At 40.2% G+C, this 18,573-nt stretch overlaps 1 protein-coding gene across 6 annotated transcripts in view; it reads left to right on the top strand.

The window, feature by feature from the left end:
- SMARCA2 (SWI/SNF related, matrix associated, actin dependent regulator of chromatin, subfamily a, member 2) overlaps window positions 1-18,573 on the top strand; it is a 209,659-nt gene that overhangs the window by 98,597 nt on the left and 92,489 nt on the right. For all 6 annotated transcript variants that reach the window (XM_054689093.1, XM_054689094.1, XM_037491951.2 and 3 more), the window contains 5 exons: window positions 1,840-2,003; window positions 3,659-3,725; window positions 4,395-4,505; window positions 7,453-7,695; window positions 9,412-9,525. In XM_054689093.1, the coding sequence (XP_054545068.1) occupies window positions 1,840-2,003; window positions 3,659-3,725; window positions 4,395-4,505; window positions 7,453-7,695; window positions 9,412-9,525 (699 nt within the window). The remainder of the gene's footprint in view (window positions 1-1,839; window positions 2,004-3,658; window positions 3,726-4,394; window positions 4,506-7,452; window positions 7,696-9,411; window positions 9,526-18,573) is intronic.

Raw genomic sequence — 18,573 nt, 5'->3', positions numbered from 1 at the left:
TAATCTTGGTGAAATATCCAGCCACCACACCTCCCCTCCCCACCTTCATTTCCATGATCTGGGAAAGTTCAGATCACTTCCCACAATTTTCATGAATGTCTGGTCTCCTCTGCTGCCAATTCCTGCTTCTGTTTTATCTGAGATTAACACAGATGCAAAATCCATCTCCTTTGCCAGTTTTCATTTAAAAAAAAAAAACAACAACCCACTGTGTTGAGTGTCCAAAAGTTGCTGGCATTTACTTGACTTTCCCGAAGTTCTCATGGTCTCAGGTTCCCTATGCAGGCACACTGCCCTCCACTCGCCACATAATGTTTCCAGTCATTTCTGGTTTTTGCTCATTCCCATTTATCTTCTTATCTTTTGATGTTGTTGTCATTCTGAAAAACTTTTTTTTAAAGATTTATTTAATTTATAAATACAAGAACTAGGGTACAGGCCAGAGGTACAGGTGGTGAGAGGATTCACCAGAGATAGAGTGGGGAACAGAACAGGCAGACTGACTGAAATACACTGCTGAGGGGAGCAGCGGGTGAGTCAGGAGAGGTCTGCTGCGCCATGTGGGTTGCTCCTGGCAGGCCAGGGATTGAACTCATGATGCAGAGGCTGCAGACAGCTTTATAGGGCTGCGTCTTAACCCCTGTGCCATCAGGGAGACCCCTATTCTGAAAAACTTTTAAGGATACCCCAAGTGGCCTAAGAAAGTATTGCTTCAAACCGTGACAGTGCTCTCCCTAAAAAACTCTGGTCAATACAATTTTGTACAGATGGCATGGGCATGGACACAGCCACTGCATGTGTCCATGTTCATCACTTATTGTCTCTCTGACTGCCAGCTTCTAAAGGGAGACATGACTCTTACATTCCTAGGTATCCATCTGCTATAGCTCCTTGCATGGTCACAGAATAGTCATTTAATATATATTTAAAGTGAAGTCAATCACCATTCTTATATAAAACAACTTAATATTTACATTTCCCTAAGCATAACTTCATTAGCAAGCTAAATTGACGTTAGCGATTATATATAAAAATGATCCTGCCATTTATCTGTGGTATAATGGTAGAAAGGAATTGGTGGCTGAGAGAGGGAGGTTTCACAACTTTGTATTTCTACCCAACCTTTCTTGGGCTTAACATGAGGAGTCCAAAACTGCACTGCTGGAGTTGTGCTTTTGTGCTTTAAAAATAAGTCAAACATGTTTCTAGGTAGTCAACTGCCAAAGCGCCGCCCTTGGGGAGTGCCCACATCGCAAAGTTTCCACAGGCTGTTTGGGAGCCTTCTCTCTACCAGGAAATGTGCTCCTCTGAGCCCCAGCAGTGTGTCCCTGGCTCCTGGTCACCCCACTTCCTCACTGAAGGGACCTCGCCCCGGGGGGGAGGCTGTTCATTACCAAGAAGTCTGTCTAATGATCTGTGATCTGCGTGCCAAGCCTGCCTTCTGCTTTGTTTGTCTTTAATCCTCACTTTGGCTTTTTGTTCTTGGAGTGGTTGGAATAGATTTGGGTTTGGGTTTTCTTCATTTATAATAATTCTAGAATGTCATATACTGTGAAATGCTAAGTAGGGCTGAGCAGTAAAGCTGCTTAAAATCCCACCAGTATGCTACAGCCCATCATTTCTAAATCTGATTAACACTCAGCACCTGCCAAGCAGCAGGGATGATTACAGGCTCATATTTTAAATTCTTTTTGTGTTGTTGCTTCCCTCACTTTCCTACTGTGGGAAATCCAACATATAGCACTGAGGAGTTAGGAAGTCACAGCCTCACTTGAGTTGTATTAGTATTAATTACCTGTGCAGATCTTGGATAATTGAAGCAATTACTCTTCATTTCAGCTCCAGGGCCTGGAATGGATGGTTTCCTTGTATAATAACAATTTGAACGGAATCTTAGCTGATGAAATGGGGCTAGGGAAGACCATACAGACCATTGCACTCATCACTTATCTGATGGAGCACAAAAGACTCAATGGCCCCTATCTCATCATTGTTCCCCTTTCGTAAGTAAAGTCATTTATTCCACAGCTATCTTTCTGTATGTTGTAGATCGCCCTATTAGCTTGTCCTTGTTTTTCATTTAAGGCAGAATTATAGCATATAGTGGGATTACAAGAGGGCATGTAATCTGGATTTAGGTTTTCCTTTCCTACTCCTCACCTCAGCCCTCCCCCAATCTCTCTTATTGGCTCTTTAAGCCAGGGGCATAGTGACTTTATCAGCCATTGGGTGTGGTCTTTACAGCCTGCTCAATGCACAGGGGGTCTCTGTCATCACTTCTGAAGTGGCCTAAGAGGGGGAAAGGTTTTGCTTTTTTTTTTTTAAAGATTCCTTTGATTTTTTTTTTCCCTTGTTCCATTTCCAAAAGGTTACACTTACTTTTTTTTTTTAAGATTTATTTATTTATGCATACAAGAACTGGGGTACAGGCCAGAGATGCAGAGCATGAGAGGATTCACCAGAGACAGTAGAGACCAGAACAGGTGGATTGACTGAAATACACTGCTGAGGGGAGCGGCAGGCGAGACAGGAGAGGTCTGCTGTGCCGTATGGGTTGCTCCCTGGCCAGGAATTGAACTCATGTTGCAGTGGCTGCCAATAACTTTGTAGTGCTGAGACTCAACCCCTTGTGCCACCAGGGAGGCCCAGGTTACACATATATTTTTAAAATTTCCCTTTGTGGTACCTTTTCAAGCAAGACCTAAATCAAAATCATAACTATGAATTTTGTATTTTGCACTGACCTCATTCTGTGCAATTTATGTTTCAGTGATTTGTTACTTCATAGGGACACGTCTTTGCTGTTCACTGTTAAATTCCCTGTGCCCTGTCCACTGTGCATTCTTGGTAGGTGTTTGGTGGATGCTCCTGAGGGCAGGAATACCTGTTCAGAGTCACGCCTTTGTGATGCAGTCTCTGATTGTGGGTGTTAGACTGCAGCAATGTTCACTAAAATCTTAGAGATCTCAGTGCTAATGCAAACTTGGGCCTAGAGGGAAAAAATAAGGGTGCTATTTTTATATTTTCTTCAAGTTTTGTCTAAATGAGAACTGCTTGCACAACTTTTTAATCTGTATAATCTGCATTCATAGTACTTAGACGTCCTTTGCACTTTACCTACATTTTGAACATATATTCTGCTTTTTAATCTATATTTTGCATGTTCTGACTTGTATATAGGTGTGATGCTTTCAGAGATTTATAAAATAGTCATTCAATATTTCTTTCCCTGCTACTTCTTGACAGTTGTACTTAGCATTTCTATGTGCTTTTATAATTTCCTTTTCCTAACTCTACTTTTCTCTGAACTTACAGTTTTAGTTCTAAAGACTCCCTGCCTCACCCTAGCTATGGGCAACCCTAGTGCCCTATTAGAATTTCAGGTTTTTGCCTTCTATATTTATGCATTCTTTAATTTTTTTATTATGAGATTTATTTTATGAACCCACAGACAAACCTGTCCTGTTTTGTGGCTGCTTATTTCTAACTTATCTCTTGGTTCCACACCTTTAAAATAAATATGTAGTTGAGACATACTATGTTCTCTCGTCCTGCTCAAGGTGAGGCCTGAAAATGAATAAGAATATTTTTGTAACCACTGATTTTTATACACATCTCTTTTTTCTGATTTTTTTCTTTTGTTGTTGTTGTTCCATAGGACTCTCTCTAACTGGACATATGAATTTGACAAATGGGCTCCGTCTGTGGTGAAAATTTCATACAAGGTTTGGAATGTTGTATTTATATATAAATGTGGGAAAGCGAAAAATAGACCCTATTTTCTTCATTCCATATGCACATCTGTGAACTGTATTTGGTTGTAAAGTTTTGTCATGTACATCATGTACTAAACAGTGAGAGTTAATCATCCCAAGAAGATTACTGTAATAAACCATAATTACTTTCAGATAGTGAAATGCAGAAGAAAATTGTTAATTATCATATTGCGAGGTTTCTGATGAGAGTAATACAAATGACAAATATCGCACATTCTGCGTGCTGCTGCCTGGCTCACTGTCGGCTGCTGCGGGGCCCACTGTTCCTGCAAAGTCAGGCAATTACCCAGGCGCCCAGGCGGCCTGCTGTCCGCTCCCACAGAAATGGAGCCTTTCAGCAGAGCAGCAGGTTCTCCACTACCCCAGGTCGCAGTAATTTTCTCTCCTCTCCCTCCCCTCCCTCGGTCTTCAGTGGGAAAGCCTCCATAGAAGGGTCTGAAAAGTGTCCAAATGTGTGCGATTTCACCAGGCACTTTCTTCATGGATAATGGGGCTGTATATGATCGGATATGTGCAATCCGCAGTCACGTGTCTGGGCCCCATTAAGCCATGAATAGTGAGAAATAACACACACGTACTCCAATTGGGTGAGATATATATTTTTTCCTTTCTATTCAGGGCACCCCTGCCATGCGTCGCTCCCTCGTTCCCCAGCTGCGGAGTGGCAAATTCAACGTCCTCCTGACTACTTACGAGTACATTATAAAAGACAAGCACATTCTTGCAAAGGTACGTTTTATAAAAAGTCTTTTATCTCTAATTATGGACCATCACACCGGAGCTTAGAATATTCCCCAAATTATCCTCACTAGTATAATTTGATCCTTAGATGGCTTCTCCCCTCTCTCTCTCTCTGTGTCTGACATAGTCTAATATGTTCTGGGTGTGGGTTTTAATTGTATACAAGATCTGGAGGTTTGCTTCTTCATTTTCTTTGGTATTATTTTGGGGGGGCATGACATTGATCCTGGTGCTCTGACCTATATCCTTCCTAGGTAATGAGTTCACATTTTTTTACAAAGATTCACCTGGGTTTCTCCTGCAACTGTTTTTTCTCTCCAACAGCCCTGAACGTGCTTGTGGAAGAAATAATTGTTTTTGTTGCCCTGGGTTATTGTCAGTGGTGTAACTTCATTCCTCTTGTGCTTTTGTCTCTTCCGAGATGAGTAGACTCCTCTCCATATGGTCTTCTCCATATGAACATTTCTCCAAGCTGTGGCTTTTGTGCTCTCCCAGCTGAAGATTTTTTGTGCTAAAATCCTGAGCTTTGATTATTTCACTTAGGGCTGTATCTGTGACTGTTTATTTGGAGCTGAGAAAGACTTGTTTCCTGCCGGCGACCCACACATCTCTATTTGTGTGGCTTAAGTTGTCCTTCAGCTTTATAAAATAGAATTTTTTCCCATTTATATCATTTTCCTTCCTATGATATTTATGTAGAATGATGAAGGTAGTTTCTTTTATGGATCAAATATGAAAACTTAATTTTTTGCCCTTAGTAATTCCTTTTACCCTGTGGTGTTTTGAAAGCACTATCATCTGAAAGTAAGTTGTGGCCGGAATTGAACAGAATCCCTATTTATGGGGTCTGGCCTATCTCTGCATTAAACTTCTGCTCTGGGAACTGAGAGTTCCTTTCATGCCATCATAGGAAATAACATAAAGGAAATAGGATCCCAAGGGAGGTTTAATAATTGAGATGGCACTGGCAACAATGCTGTGTTCCTATTACTCAGACTCAGAGATGAATTTGGCAGAGTCAAAAATGATGTGTTTTCAATATTACTGTGGGAATGTGTTTGTACATCTGAGAGCCTTTAAAAAAATTCATATTGTGACTTCTGTCTATGTGTTTCAAAATTCATCAGAGATGCCTGGTAATGAGATGTATTGATTTTATTTGTTACTAGAGAAATGAAGCTATAGAAAGGGAGAGTAATTTTTTTTCCCCAAGTGAAAGACCTAATTAGTAGGAGAACCAGTAGAAAATTCAGAGGCCTCTGAATCCTTGTTTATTATTCTGTAAACTAAATTAGACAGGAAAGGACACTTAGGATATTGTTTTAAATACATTTAAATATGTTCATCTGCTGGCCTCTTCATGCTACTGGTATGGTTAGGACAGTTGATCATACAATTGTATTCTTGGAACACTGTTCTTAGAGATGATGGGGAAGGAGAAATACAAAGCTCTGGTGGTGTCTTTTAACCTGTGCATCCTAGCCTGACTGATGATTTTATTCCTTTGCCACTGACTTACTGACTTTGCTGGTGCTTCTAATGAGGAAGGTGAGGCCTGGGTAGAATACATAGCTTTCTCCCTGCTCGCTGTCAGAGCTTTGCAGCGAAATCAGGACATCTGAGCACCAGATGCTTTTCTTGGCCATGGACACTGTTTTGTAGGGAATGGATAGGCTTAGTGGACTTTTCTCATTGTTCTCACTTTAAGAAACTGAGAACAATGACCTTCAGGAGGGCTGAAGGGTAAGATAGGAGACAGGAAGGAGGCCGTGTGTAGACTTAGGAAGGAAGATTGTGTCACGTGGTCATTCTTTACTTTTGAAGTTACAGTCCTGCTGGGGGAGCCTAAGTCTTTGTTTAAATCTGAAGTTCTGACATTAATAGAGGAATGACGTGTTAGGCTTGCCCTCTCTACCAATAAGCACATTTTTTCATTTTAGATATCTTAAGACCTGGCAAGGTTTAGACCTCGTAGACGTGGCAGCTAAGGAATACCCCTTATCTGAGATTTGTCACATCTTCTAATATTTTATTTTATTTTTACTTCTTTTTAAAAGATTTATCCATTTATGCACACAAGAACTGGGGTACAGGCCAGAGGCAGGTGGGGGCTGAGAAGATTCACCAGAGACAGAGCGGGGAACATAACAGGCAGATTGACTAAAGTACACTGCTGAGGGGAGCAATAGGCGAGTCAGGAGAGGTCTGCTGTGCCATGTGGGTAGCTCCCTGGCCGGGGATCGAACTAGTGCCGCAGTGGCTGTGGATAGCCTCATAGATTGTGTCTTAACCCCTGCACTCCCATGGAGGCCCACATCTTCTAATATTTTAAAGGGAACTGATGTCCAGATTTTTATGTGAAATAGTCCAACTTTTAAATGTTAGCAACTAGTTCAAATTCTATATTTTCAAAGAATATGGAGCAAAGTCCTAAAGGTAGAAGTCAGTCTATGTAACAGAAACAAAGGCTTGATGTCAGACTGTCTCAGCTGTGAGTACCTGCCGAGGCCCTCTGGGCAAACCTAGTCACTGACCTCTGCTTTGGGTGGAGAGCTGCCATTTGCATCACCGTGTGCAGAGTTAGCGTGGCCCTTCTGTGTGGGACAACTGTCATGATTTAGCATTGTGAGAAGGAGTAGGATGGGAAAACACAGATACTAGTCCTGACCCAACCATTTCATTTGAGCTCAGGTTTTCTTCTGTGTGAAAGGGTGACTTGGAATCACATGGCCCCTAAGGAACATTGTTGTTTTAACATTCCAGTATTCCATGACGTAATACATGTGCTGTCAGGTACATGAAAAAGACTGTCTACTGAGTCTTTACTCCCAAGGAGAACCACACCCTATCATATGCAAAGTGAGGGCTCTTTGGTTTGCCACACCACCACTTGCCAGATGGACGTCACCTGTGCACCCCTCCTCTTGTGTTACAGATTCGGTGGAAATACATGATCGTGGACGAAGGCCACCGAATGAAGAATCACCACTGCAAGCTGACTCAAGTCCTCAATACTCACTATGTGGCTCCCAGAAGGATCCTCTTGACTGGAACCCCATTGCAGAATAAGCTTCCAGAACTCTGGGCTCTCCTCAACTTTCTCCTCCCCACGATTTTTAAGAGCTGCAGCACATTCGAACAGTGGTTTAATGCTCCCTTTGCCATGACTGGAGAAAGGGTACTGGCCTAACTTTTGTTTTCCCACTGCAGAGCAAAGAAATGAAATTAAAGAGCTTAAAGCTGAAAACATTAGAGCCACAGAAAATCCATAGGATGGTTTACAGTATCATTTACTTTACCAGTTATTGGGTGGATCTGTTCTTATTTCAAGGTTATTTTTCCATCCTAAGAATATGGATCTAATGATGGACTTAGGATCAAGGATCTAGGTGAATCTAGGATCTAGGGCATCCAGCCCTCTTTGTCTCTTGCCAAGATGTTAGCCAGGAAGCCAGAGAATATTCCTGACAGGTAGAATGCTAAGTACAGCAAATGTAGAACAAATGTAGAAATGCTTGTTGAATGAGTCTATCCAGATCAGCTCAACCAGATCAACTCAACGAACCCAACACAAGCCCTGAAACCAATATTTCTTGTTATAAACTTGGGTGTTTCTTAAAACTACTTTCACATAAAATTGTGTAAAGCAAAAGTAGTTTACACTAAATTTCTGTACATATTTCTTTTAGAATTTAGTGTGAATCTCAGTCTTGTGTGTACATCAATACTTCTCAAGTCCCAGGATAGCCATTTCCTCATTTCTTCTTCTTATTCTTTCCAATGTCTTCTCTCAGACGTGATTTATGAAAGGAGGACATGGACCATTGCAAGAAAAGAAACCAGGACATGTTCTATTGATTAGTGGTTTCTTAACTATAGGAATGAAAAGCTACTAAAAGTGCTTTAGGGAAATTGATGTTGGAACTATTTGTCTCTTTAATTTTGAGGTATATTATAGGTACATTGCCAGTAATTACTTGTTTTACCCATTTGTAGAAAGTAATGTAAATTAGCTCTGCCCCCTGGAGGTTAGCAGAGAAAGGTGAAAGAGAAAGTGTGGGGATTTTTTTCACTAATGGGACTAAACTTGATCAAGATCAAGGCAAAAAAAGGAAAAGAATAGGGTAGAGAGGCTTAGAAACCCAACAACACAAACTTGGACCTACCCTTGTTCTTTGTTTCATAGTCAAGCCTTATCCTATTGGTATGTTTCTGTATCCAAGACAAAATTCAGAGCCTAATTTAATTCTTCATCCTTAAAGACACATTAGCTTTTTTAAAAAAAAATTTTATTTATACATACAAAAACTGGGGTGTAAGCCAGAGGTGCAGGAGATAAGAGGATTCACCAGAGATAGTGGGAAGCAGAACAGGCAGATCTACTGAAATACACTGTTGAGGGGAGCAGCGGGTGAGACAGGAGAGGTCTGCTATGCCATGTGGGTAGCTCCCTGGCCCACCAGGGATCGACTTGTGCTGTTGTGGCTGGCAGTAGCTTGATAGCATTTTCTTTAACTCCTGCGCCACCAGGGAGGCCCCAAGAACACATTAACTTTTTTCTCTTTCCTGGCGTTCTGTCTTATTCTTCAGTCAGCTTTTACTGCCAATCATATTCCATAAAACTCTGAACTATTACCCATACTGACCTAAAACTGGTAGCTTCTGGGCCTTTTGCAGTAGTACTCAGCTTAAGACAGAGACTCCCATTTAGAGGCTATTTTATTGCTAGGTAGGTGATCAGGAAGAGAATTCTGAGGTGTACTTGACACAGGTAGAAACCTGACTTTAAATGCATGTAAAATTTCAATCACATATTGAAATGAATATAACATAAATGTTTAGGGCATGAAATATCCTTTTTAAAAAATCAAACTCATCTAAGTTCCTTTTGTAGGTGGACTTAAATGAAGAAGAAACTATACTGATTATCAGGCGTCTACATAAGGTGTTGAGACCATTTTTACTGAGGAGACTGAAGAAAGAAGTTGAATCCCAGCTTCCAGAAAAAGTAGGTTGCAAATTCAAAAGTTGTGGTTTTTTCCCAGTGGATAAATGTGAAGTACCTGCAATCTGGAAATGTGTTTTTAACAGCAGCAGTCTTATATTCTAGTCATGGGCAGCTTAGAAAGATCTGAAAGAATTTTTTTTTTTTCCTGCTTGATAGACATTAGATGGTTTAGTGTAGAGACCAAAAGTCAACCAGCATTTTCAGTCTGGCTTGAAACCAGCATTTTCAGCCTGGTTTCAAAAAGGTTTAGGGCAGATTTTGTAAACTCATAAATTCATTGAGTCTCCTGACATCTTAACTTGAACTTACATTCCTTGACATTACCTTAATTAACATGATGTTTTCCCTTTAGTCTTTTTTTTTTTTTTTAAATCACTAACCTTATTGAGTTCACTCTTGCAAGCACTAGAGAAGTGTTCTTTGTGCTTGTGAGTCAAATAAGGATAACAGTTTGGGACTTGTATCAAACATTTGCTAGAGTTGATGGAAATCTATGTAAAATTTGATACTTGTTATGTCACTTCTCTGATACCAACTGAAAAACAGAGTTACTCCAAGTTACAGTCACATCATCTAATGATCTCCACCATGGTAAAGTTCCTGTAAACAGTTTAAGCAAATATTTTCAGTTTGCTTTCTGGACACTGAGTTTGCATACCTTAGGATGTCTTCAGAGCCCTTAGCTCCCCATCTTTTGGTTGGATTTGGGTATTAGTTTAATACGTTTCGGATCATATTTTGGAACCACATGCGAGTTCTGAGTTTCATTCTCTTCAAGATAGATGGTTTGGCATTGTATACTATTTGTTGCATGAGATATTTTGAGTTTTCTCTTTAAAAGAGCCAATTCTGAAATGTGTTATTTTTGCATCATTGTGTTTTTCTGTGTAACAGCTCTGTTTTTTGGACAGATTGATTCATCCTGTTCATTTTTAAATGGGAGTTGGCAAGCTAGTTTGCAAAGTTGATCACTTTGCTAAGAGAGAATTTTGTTCCCTAATCCCCTATTCATTAACAGTTGGAGAAAAATTAAAAATAAATATGGCTCTTATATCATGCTTATCCCTGCAAAAGCCTAAATATTTAAGTATTTTGCTACTGAATGCATCCTGGGGGATTGAATACTGTTGATATTCCTTTGACTTCCTGTGGTCTTAGTGTCTTTGGGTAGTCCACTTTCTGTTCGGATTTTAGTTATTGATTAGATAAGAGTTTAGTTATTGATTAGATAAACTGAGGAATGGTCAAGTAGTCATGTGATGACTGGAACTACTTCCTAGGAAACTGTCACTGAGATCTGCAATTTATAGAGATGGAATCTAAAAATTTAAATTTACCCCAACCTTCATTTTTTTCTTTCAAGAAGGAGATACTATAATTAACTGAAATCCTTCATTTATTCATTCCATAATATTTATTAATCTTTCTTATTTCCAGGACTAACTAATATAGAAAGATTTAAACACACACACACACATTACAAGTTGAAAGTATGTCCTGTTTTAGAAAATCCATTTTATAAAACTTGAAACTTTTGCAGCACAAAAATTATGGGGTGGTCAGTTACATCACATAGCAATTCTTTGTTTTTCTAAAATATTTTATGGTTCTTTCTACAAGAGAGATTCCTATGCTTGGTAAGCATTTTATTTTTTTAATTTTTTTTAAGATTTATTTATTTATACAAGCACTGGGGTACAAGCCAGGAGCGGGAGGGTGAGAGAATTCACCAGAGACAGAGCAGGGAGCAGAACAGGCAGAAGGACTGAAATACACCGCTGAGGGGAGCAGTGGGCGAGACAGGAGAGGTCTGCTGCACCTTGGTAAGCTTTTAAAAAATGTATTTGCCCTTAGATTTTCAAGAGCATATCTCCTGAATAAGGCAGATTTGTGGTTTTTTTTTTTTTTAAAGATTTATTTATTTATACAATCACTGGGTACAGTCAGAAGCGCAAGAGGGTGAGAGAATTTACCAGAGTCAGAGCAGGGAACAGAACAGGCAGACTGACGAAACACACTGTTGAGGGGAGCAGCGGGCATGGCAGGAGATGTCTGCGCGCCATGCGGGACCCTCGCTGGTGGCCAGGGATCGAACTGTCGCTGCAGAGGCTGCGGGCAGCTTCACAGCCAGCGCCCAACCGCTGCGCCACCAGGGGAGGCCCAGATTTGTGCTTTTTAATACCCAGGATATTATATTTGAAGTATGTAAAATATCCATATGGGATATTATATGTGGGTAAGTGGCCTTTCCCAGAGGTAATTTGATAATGGGTGGAAGTCATGGTCTCTGTCCATGCTGGTAGACATGGGTTCCCACTGCATTTTCCATCTCTTGGGAGTGTGAACTTGGGTGAGTCATTTCACCCCAGGGGTCTCAATGTTCTCACCAGTGAACTGGAGAATAAATAGCATCTGCTTCATAGACTCATTGAGAGAATGAAATGAATGTAGTACTAATAAGACTATGCCAGGCGTAGTGTCAGCTGCTACTACCAGATTCCTAATTTTCTACTCATATTACTGTTTCTATTAGTAATGGGGAGTTCCACTCTCCTACTCATTTTCCACATTCTCTGGGTCTTGCATTTTCTGTGCCTGGCCATATCCCTGTCCTCTAAACCTTTCAAGATTGGTGGGGGAACTCCTCACTGTGCATGCATATATATGGTTATTGAGCATGTAGTTTGGCTGTTCTCTACTTTCATTCTCTACTTTTTCTTCCTTGTTAGGATTTTTTACCTGGGAAAAATTGGCCATTTAAGTATCCTTCCTGGGGGAAGGCAAGGTTTCTTCTGCCATCGTCTGATTATAGCCACAAACAGCTGTTTTTTTATCAGCCTATTTATTGTAAGGCATCCAGAGAGGAATTATGGCTGATGGTAGCAAGGTGCCAAATAATTCAGTACTTCTCAAATGTTTTCATGAAAAAGAATTAGTCTGGAAAGTATTTTTCAATTTTATTTTTTAATTTACTTATGATAGAATTTACTCTTTCCATTGTATAGTTCTGTGAGTTTTTCAAATGCATAATTATGTTAAACACATCTACAATCCAATACAGAATAATGCTATCTGTGCCCTCCTCCTCGCAATTCCCTGCTCTTCCCACTTAATACTCAAACTCTCTCTCCCCTTAGCTTCACACAACCATGAATTTGTTTCCACCCCTATATCACTTTCCTTTTCCGAATGTTATATGATTGGAACAGACAACACATCTGATCTGACCTTTTGCATTTACTTTCTTTCATGCAACATAATGATTCTGAGATTCATCCAAGTTGTTTCATGCATGAACAGTTGGTTCATTTTTACTGTTGAATAGTATTCTATATATGGATGCCCCAGATTTATTCATTTAGTTGAGGGACATTAGGGTTGTTTCTAATTTTTAGTGACTGTAGATAAATTTGCTATAAATGTTTGTATATAGATTTTTTTTAAAGATTTTTATTTATTTATTTATTTATTTATTTATTTATTTATTTATTTATGCAAGCACTGGGTACAGTCAGAAGTGTGGGAGGGTGAGAGAATTCACCAGAGCCAGAGCGGGGAGCAGAGCAGGCAGAAGGACCGAAGTACACTGCTGAGGGGAGCAGCGGGCGGCAGGAGAGGTCTGCGCGCCATGTGGGACCCTCCTCTGGTGGCCGGGGAGCAGCCGGGGATCGAACCAGCACTGCAGAGGCCGCGGGCAGCTTCGCAACTGAGCGCTCAACCGCTGTGCCACTGGGGAGGCCCTGTATATAGATTTTTGTGTGAACGAAATAAATACCTAGGAATGGGATTGCTTGGTCATATGGTAAATGTATGTGAAACTTCATATGAATGATATATGAATTGCTTTCTTAACTATCTAAATCATTTTGTTGTCCACTAGCAATGTATGAGCATTGTGAGGCCTCCACAGTCTCACCAGTTCGTGGTATTGTTGGTCTTTTAATATTTTTAGACATCTCAGTATATGGCAAGGTATCTTGTGATTTTAACTTGCATTTCTCTCATGTCTTATGATGTCAGGCATCTTTTCATAATCTTAGTGGACATCCTTACATCCTCTTCCAATTGGTGCTTAGATCTTTTATCTGTTCTTTTTAATTGGGCTCTTTCTTTGCTTATTGTTGAGTTTTGAGATAGAAAACCTCTCAAAAATGCAAAATATCAGCCCTAGCCCCACTAATTTTGTTCATTATAGCTGCAGTGACCTCAGGAATGTTACTTCCTTGGGTGAAGCTAGAGCACATAAATCAGGGCTATAGTTTGGTAAATGCAGCTCTACCTCATAGGAAAATTAGCTTTAATGAATGAGCATTTAATAAAAATTAGTTTTAATGAATGAGTATTTGATAATTTAATGAATCTAATAAACATCTAATGAGCAAGGGAATGAACTGCTCCTCCCAACACCACCCCCAAGCTGCTGGCATAAAATTCACTCCTGTGGAAAGAATAGCAATGCATAGAACCAACTTAAGCTCAAGAAAAATTGATTTTCTAATTTAACTTCCATTTGAGCTTATCTATGCTGACTCTCCCCCTTTTAAACTCATATAATCAAGCACTACTCTATTTGCAGTTATCTATATATGTATATATACTTAATATCTATACATACAGATATACACACACACATAAATATGCTAAAATAATATTTCAACCAGAGGTTGAACTTCCTAAAATCAATCCTGTTTTTCATATATTCTCTGTAAAACAATGAAAAAAGCCATGTTTAGATGGGCAACTTTTATGTTCATTGTATTAATGGGATGCTTAAGTTTATTAAACAGCACATTATTCTAGTCTCATGCCATAAATTCCAGAACCTGGAACTTTCATAAATCTAATCTTACTGCTTGGAAATCTTAATTCACAAAGTGCTGCTACATCACACATAGCAGCCTACATTCATGGCTCCAATAATACATCCTTCTGGAAGGAAAATTATAACTGAAAGATAGTATATAGGCAGAAACTGTAAATAAAGCTCAAATACTTCTACTGTTCAGGGTTATATGGGAGGGGACTCTGGGCTAATATAATCACCTGACTTCCCTCCTTTCCGGGATCAATTTGGTCATTTACTCACATAAGAATTTTAGGAGATAATTATCATGTATAAGAGGTTGGTACTTCAGTTTTGCATATAACTAGAACAAAAATAATGCTAGTGACTCTCACAAGTGTAACTTGCTGGGAGACTCTGCTAAAGAGTCACAGATTTCATTTTCTAGAACACCAGCATATTTTTGAGGACTTTCACTTTCATGCTTTAGTTAGGTGCCATCATGTTTTGGGGGTGAACTCAGCCCCAACAGAGTTTCAGATGGCACCATTATTTTGGAAATTTCCTTGGCCTTACTGCTGTCAGTTTGATGTCTACTGTAGAATTGCTCAGTCTGTCCAATATATAGGTCTGTGAGCCTGCTCTGTGCGCTAGACTGCTCCCAGGGCAGGGTGGAAGTGCAGGAGCCAGGCTGGAAATAGGAGCATGGGGTGAGGTCCTCAGGCTTGGTTGTGGGGATGAGGTGTACTCACAAAGAACAATGGCATGGCAATTGTTCATCTAACCCATCAGTTGAAGGGTCCAGGTACTTAAATGCTTTAGGGCAGGATCTCAGTGCACACACAAGTATGTGTGTGTGTGTGTGGGGGGGGGTAAAGAATGTATATTTTTGTGCATTGGGTGCACAAAGACAATTTTGGGACTTCCATTTATATTAATTTTTCTTTCAAAAAAATAAAAAATTCTGATATTTGATGTACAGATAGGCATTGGTACCTATGTGGTATAGACTTCAGAAAGTCATCACACATGTGCCTGGACTAGGCCATGAAGGTAATCCCAGAGGAAATACAAGTGGGGAACACTGCCTCCTGGGATATCATACAGTCCATTCACCCTCACAGCCTGGGTCATTCATTTTCTACCTATTTTGTGGCATTGTGGGCTTTCCTAAAAGGATTTAGGGTGATCTGATTTTAACTAAACTAATACCCTCCTCCCCCACAGTGGCCAAATGGCTTAAAATGATTCTACACAGGACCACTGGTTGAAAATAAGACAAATAACGTAAGCATAGGTGAATAATGGAAAAAGGCTGCCCTGGCTCTGGTCCTATTCCTATTGGGATCTTTATTAGCCACATCATAGAGTAATCAGGCTGGAATTTTTCATCTAAAAAAATTAGATGTCAGATTGACCCCTTGAAGTATGGATGCATATATTGAGCCATACCCTGAAAGTAACTTACATCTTGAAACATTAATATCAGCACAGGCGTATAATTCATAAATTGGTATAGGGGCATATACTGGGAGGATGTGCATTAACAGGTCTTCCTGTTAAGGGAATGCCATCCGAAGAGCTTAGTAATCACTTCTTTGAGGTAAATTAAAGGGAAAATTGATTCTTGAAAGAGCCTTCAAGGTAGAGTATGATTTAGAAAGGAGGCACCTGAAAGAAAGTAAGGCCCCTCCTACCCCCAAGACCTGGTGAAAAGTATCAATCCCAAAGCTTGGAGTTGTTTAGGAAGATACAAGGAACAAACAAAAGTATAGTTGGGAAGCTGAGGATGGTGATTTTGATCATGTGCATCAAACCAGCTTTTGAGGCCCTTTCATGGTGTGAGGAAGGAGGCCTGGGGGACTTGCCCTGCCCGAGGGGGATGTTTGGCATCCCTGTTTGCAGGGTATCATTCAGCATGCCTCCTGCTTCCCAAACACTTTCACCTCCAGTACTTAGCAGTAGCTAGCTAATGGGAAGGGGATAGAGGGTTCTGTCCCTAATTTTCTTTTTGCTGTGCCTTAATGCCCTTAAAAACAAGCATCAGCTCTTTCTTTCCACATGCAGGAAGATGTAGTCAGGATGGAGCCAGGTGAAAGCAAACTTGAAGATGGAACTGGGAAGCCCAAAGGTCTCTTTGGTTACCCTTAGCTTGAAAGAGTAGACTGTGTTTCCAATCCTAACTACTGTTAAGTAACCTCAAGATGAGCAGCAGAATGGGGAGGGTCAGCAAAGAAAGAAGGAAGTACTATGGACTATAATGGTGGGGACTGTGGGTCATTTGGTGGTGGGTGCACTAGAGTGGCAATACCTGCTGGGGTACCCTATTATTACCTCCATTAAATTGATTAAAAAATAAATAAAATAAAACCCAATGTCTTCATGACATTGCCCTCCCTCTCACTCTCCCAGTGGAACTCATCATTATAAAGTAATGGTGAAGGACCTCCTCAGTGGTGCAGGTGGTTGAGCGCTGGGCTGTGAAGCTGTCCGCAGCCTCTGCAGCACCGATTCGATCCCCGGCCGCCACCGGCAAGGGTCCCACATGGCACGCAGACCTCTCCTGCCACTCCCACTGCTCCCCTCAGCAGTGTACTTGTCAGTCTGCCTGTTCTGTTCCCCACTCTGGCTCGGATGAATTCTCTTACCCTCCCGCACTTCTGACTGTACCCAGTGCTTATGTAAATCAATCAATCAATCAAAAAAAAATTTAAAAAAATAAAGTAATGGTGAAGAAGCCTAGTTTCTGAGGGCACGTCATTTGGCGTGATTATGAACTCAGGTTTCTGGTAGTGGTGTCAGCCATTCAATCAATTTTGGGGGGAATGAAGGGTATGGACAGGAAAGAAAGAACCATGTCGTTTCCAGCCAGTCACTTAACCTTTCTGATACTTGGGTTTCTTATCTATCAAATATGGATACTAAGCTCTCTCTCCTAGAGCTCTGGCGTAGTTGCACGAGAGGAAATACATAAAACACTGCTCAGGGACCGGGCCATACAAAGACTGTGATAATATTAGCCACTGATGTTGCTTTATTATTGTACTTGTTAAGGTCTGAAATTGTTTAACATTTTCCTTCACCACGATCAAATTTCATTGACAGTTGAAAAAATTTGAAGTACTTTAAAAATAGGACATGATCAGATATCTAAATCCAAAGCCCATCCTTCATGATTATACTTGGAGATTTACTTTTATCCTCTCTGGCCAAGAAGGTCATTAAAAGTACAAACAAATTTATGGTAGGTCACTCGCTTTTCTTAACTTTTCAGCAAAATAGCCAGACTTTCTCTAATCTAATTCAATGTATCAAAATGAATGGCAAAAGACTATTAATTGTGGTTCTGTCTGACCTGATAGTTTCCTTCTAAAGCAACAATTGAATACATATTCAACTTCTCTTCATCTGTGACCTCCTCCCCTTGGCCCTCAGAGCTGAAAATAACCTGATCATTTTTAATCAGTTTATTAAACATTAGGCAGCTTGCTGATTTGCTTTTAATCACATTCTGCAGATTTCTGGGCATTAATCTGGCGTTTATTATGAAAATTGCACATTTGTATTCTGGGGATTTTTTTTAATAAAGAAAAACAATAATATAAAATAATCAAGGCAGAAATCATGCATTAGGAGTATCTAGAAGTATTGCAGGTGTGTGCTCATCCACAGCCCTGTGAATTCCCATTACCTGTTTTAAGTTGGATTTTTGCAATATTCCAATTAGAGGCTCACATGAGGCCTTACTTTCTTTAGCTGAGTGTAAAGTTGTATTCACTTGTGGATTAATTTCTCTCCTCCTTCTGCTGTCCTCACTAGGTAGTATCCACTCTTCTCTGACAAGCAGAGGTTAATTGTAGTCATTTTAGGGCTGTTATAATTCTCATTTTAGGACTGATCTTGAGGGCAGCCACCTATGACCAAAGGAAATCAGAGGATATTGGTCAGCCACTGATTTTTCTAAAAGTCTTGTGATCATATGAAAGGGGGTAGAATTGAAAAGCAGAGGAAAGACTAAAAAAAAAAAAATTCTCTCTATTGAACATCTTTTGATTTGAGCAGTTTGCAGCCATTCTCTGACAAATGTAACATGACCTTAGCTTCAATTCCATATAACTTTTTGGAGATCCCTTCAGCTTAATGGTACCTAGTAGCAGTGCCTCTTCATACCCCTCCCCATCCCTGCATCCAAGAAGAGGAAGGAGAGGTGCCCTCATGATCCCAGAAGAGCCCCTAGCATCTCTGTCTCAACAGTCTTCCTAGAA

Source organism: Talpa occidentalis, unplaced genomic scaffold, assembly GCF_014898055.3.
Source record: "Talpa occidentalis isolate TD23 unplaced genomic scaffold, MPIMG_talOcc4v2.1 talOcc4.7, whole genome shotgun sequence".
Taxonomy (NCBI): domain Eukaryota; kingdom Metazoa; phylum Chordata; class Mammalia; order Eulipotyphla; family Talpidae; genus Talpa; species Talpa occidentalis.
Note: the sequence above shows the minus strand (reverse complement) of the source record. Positions and strands in the feature narration are given on the sequence as shown.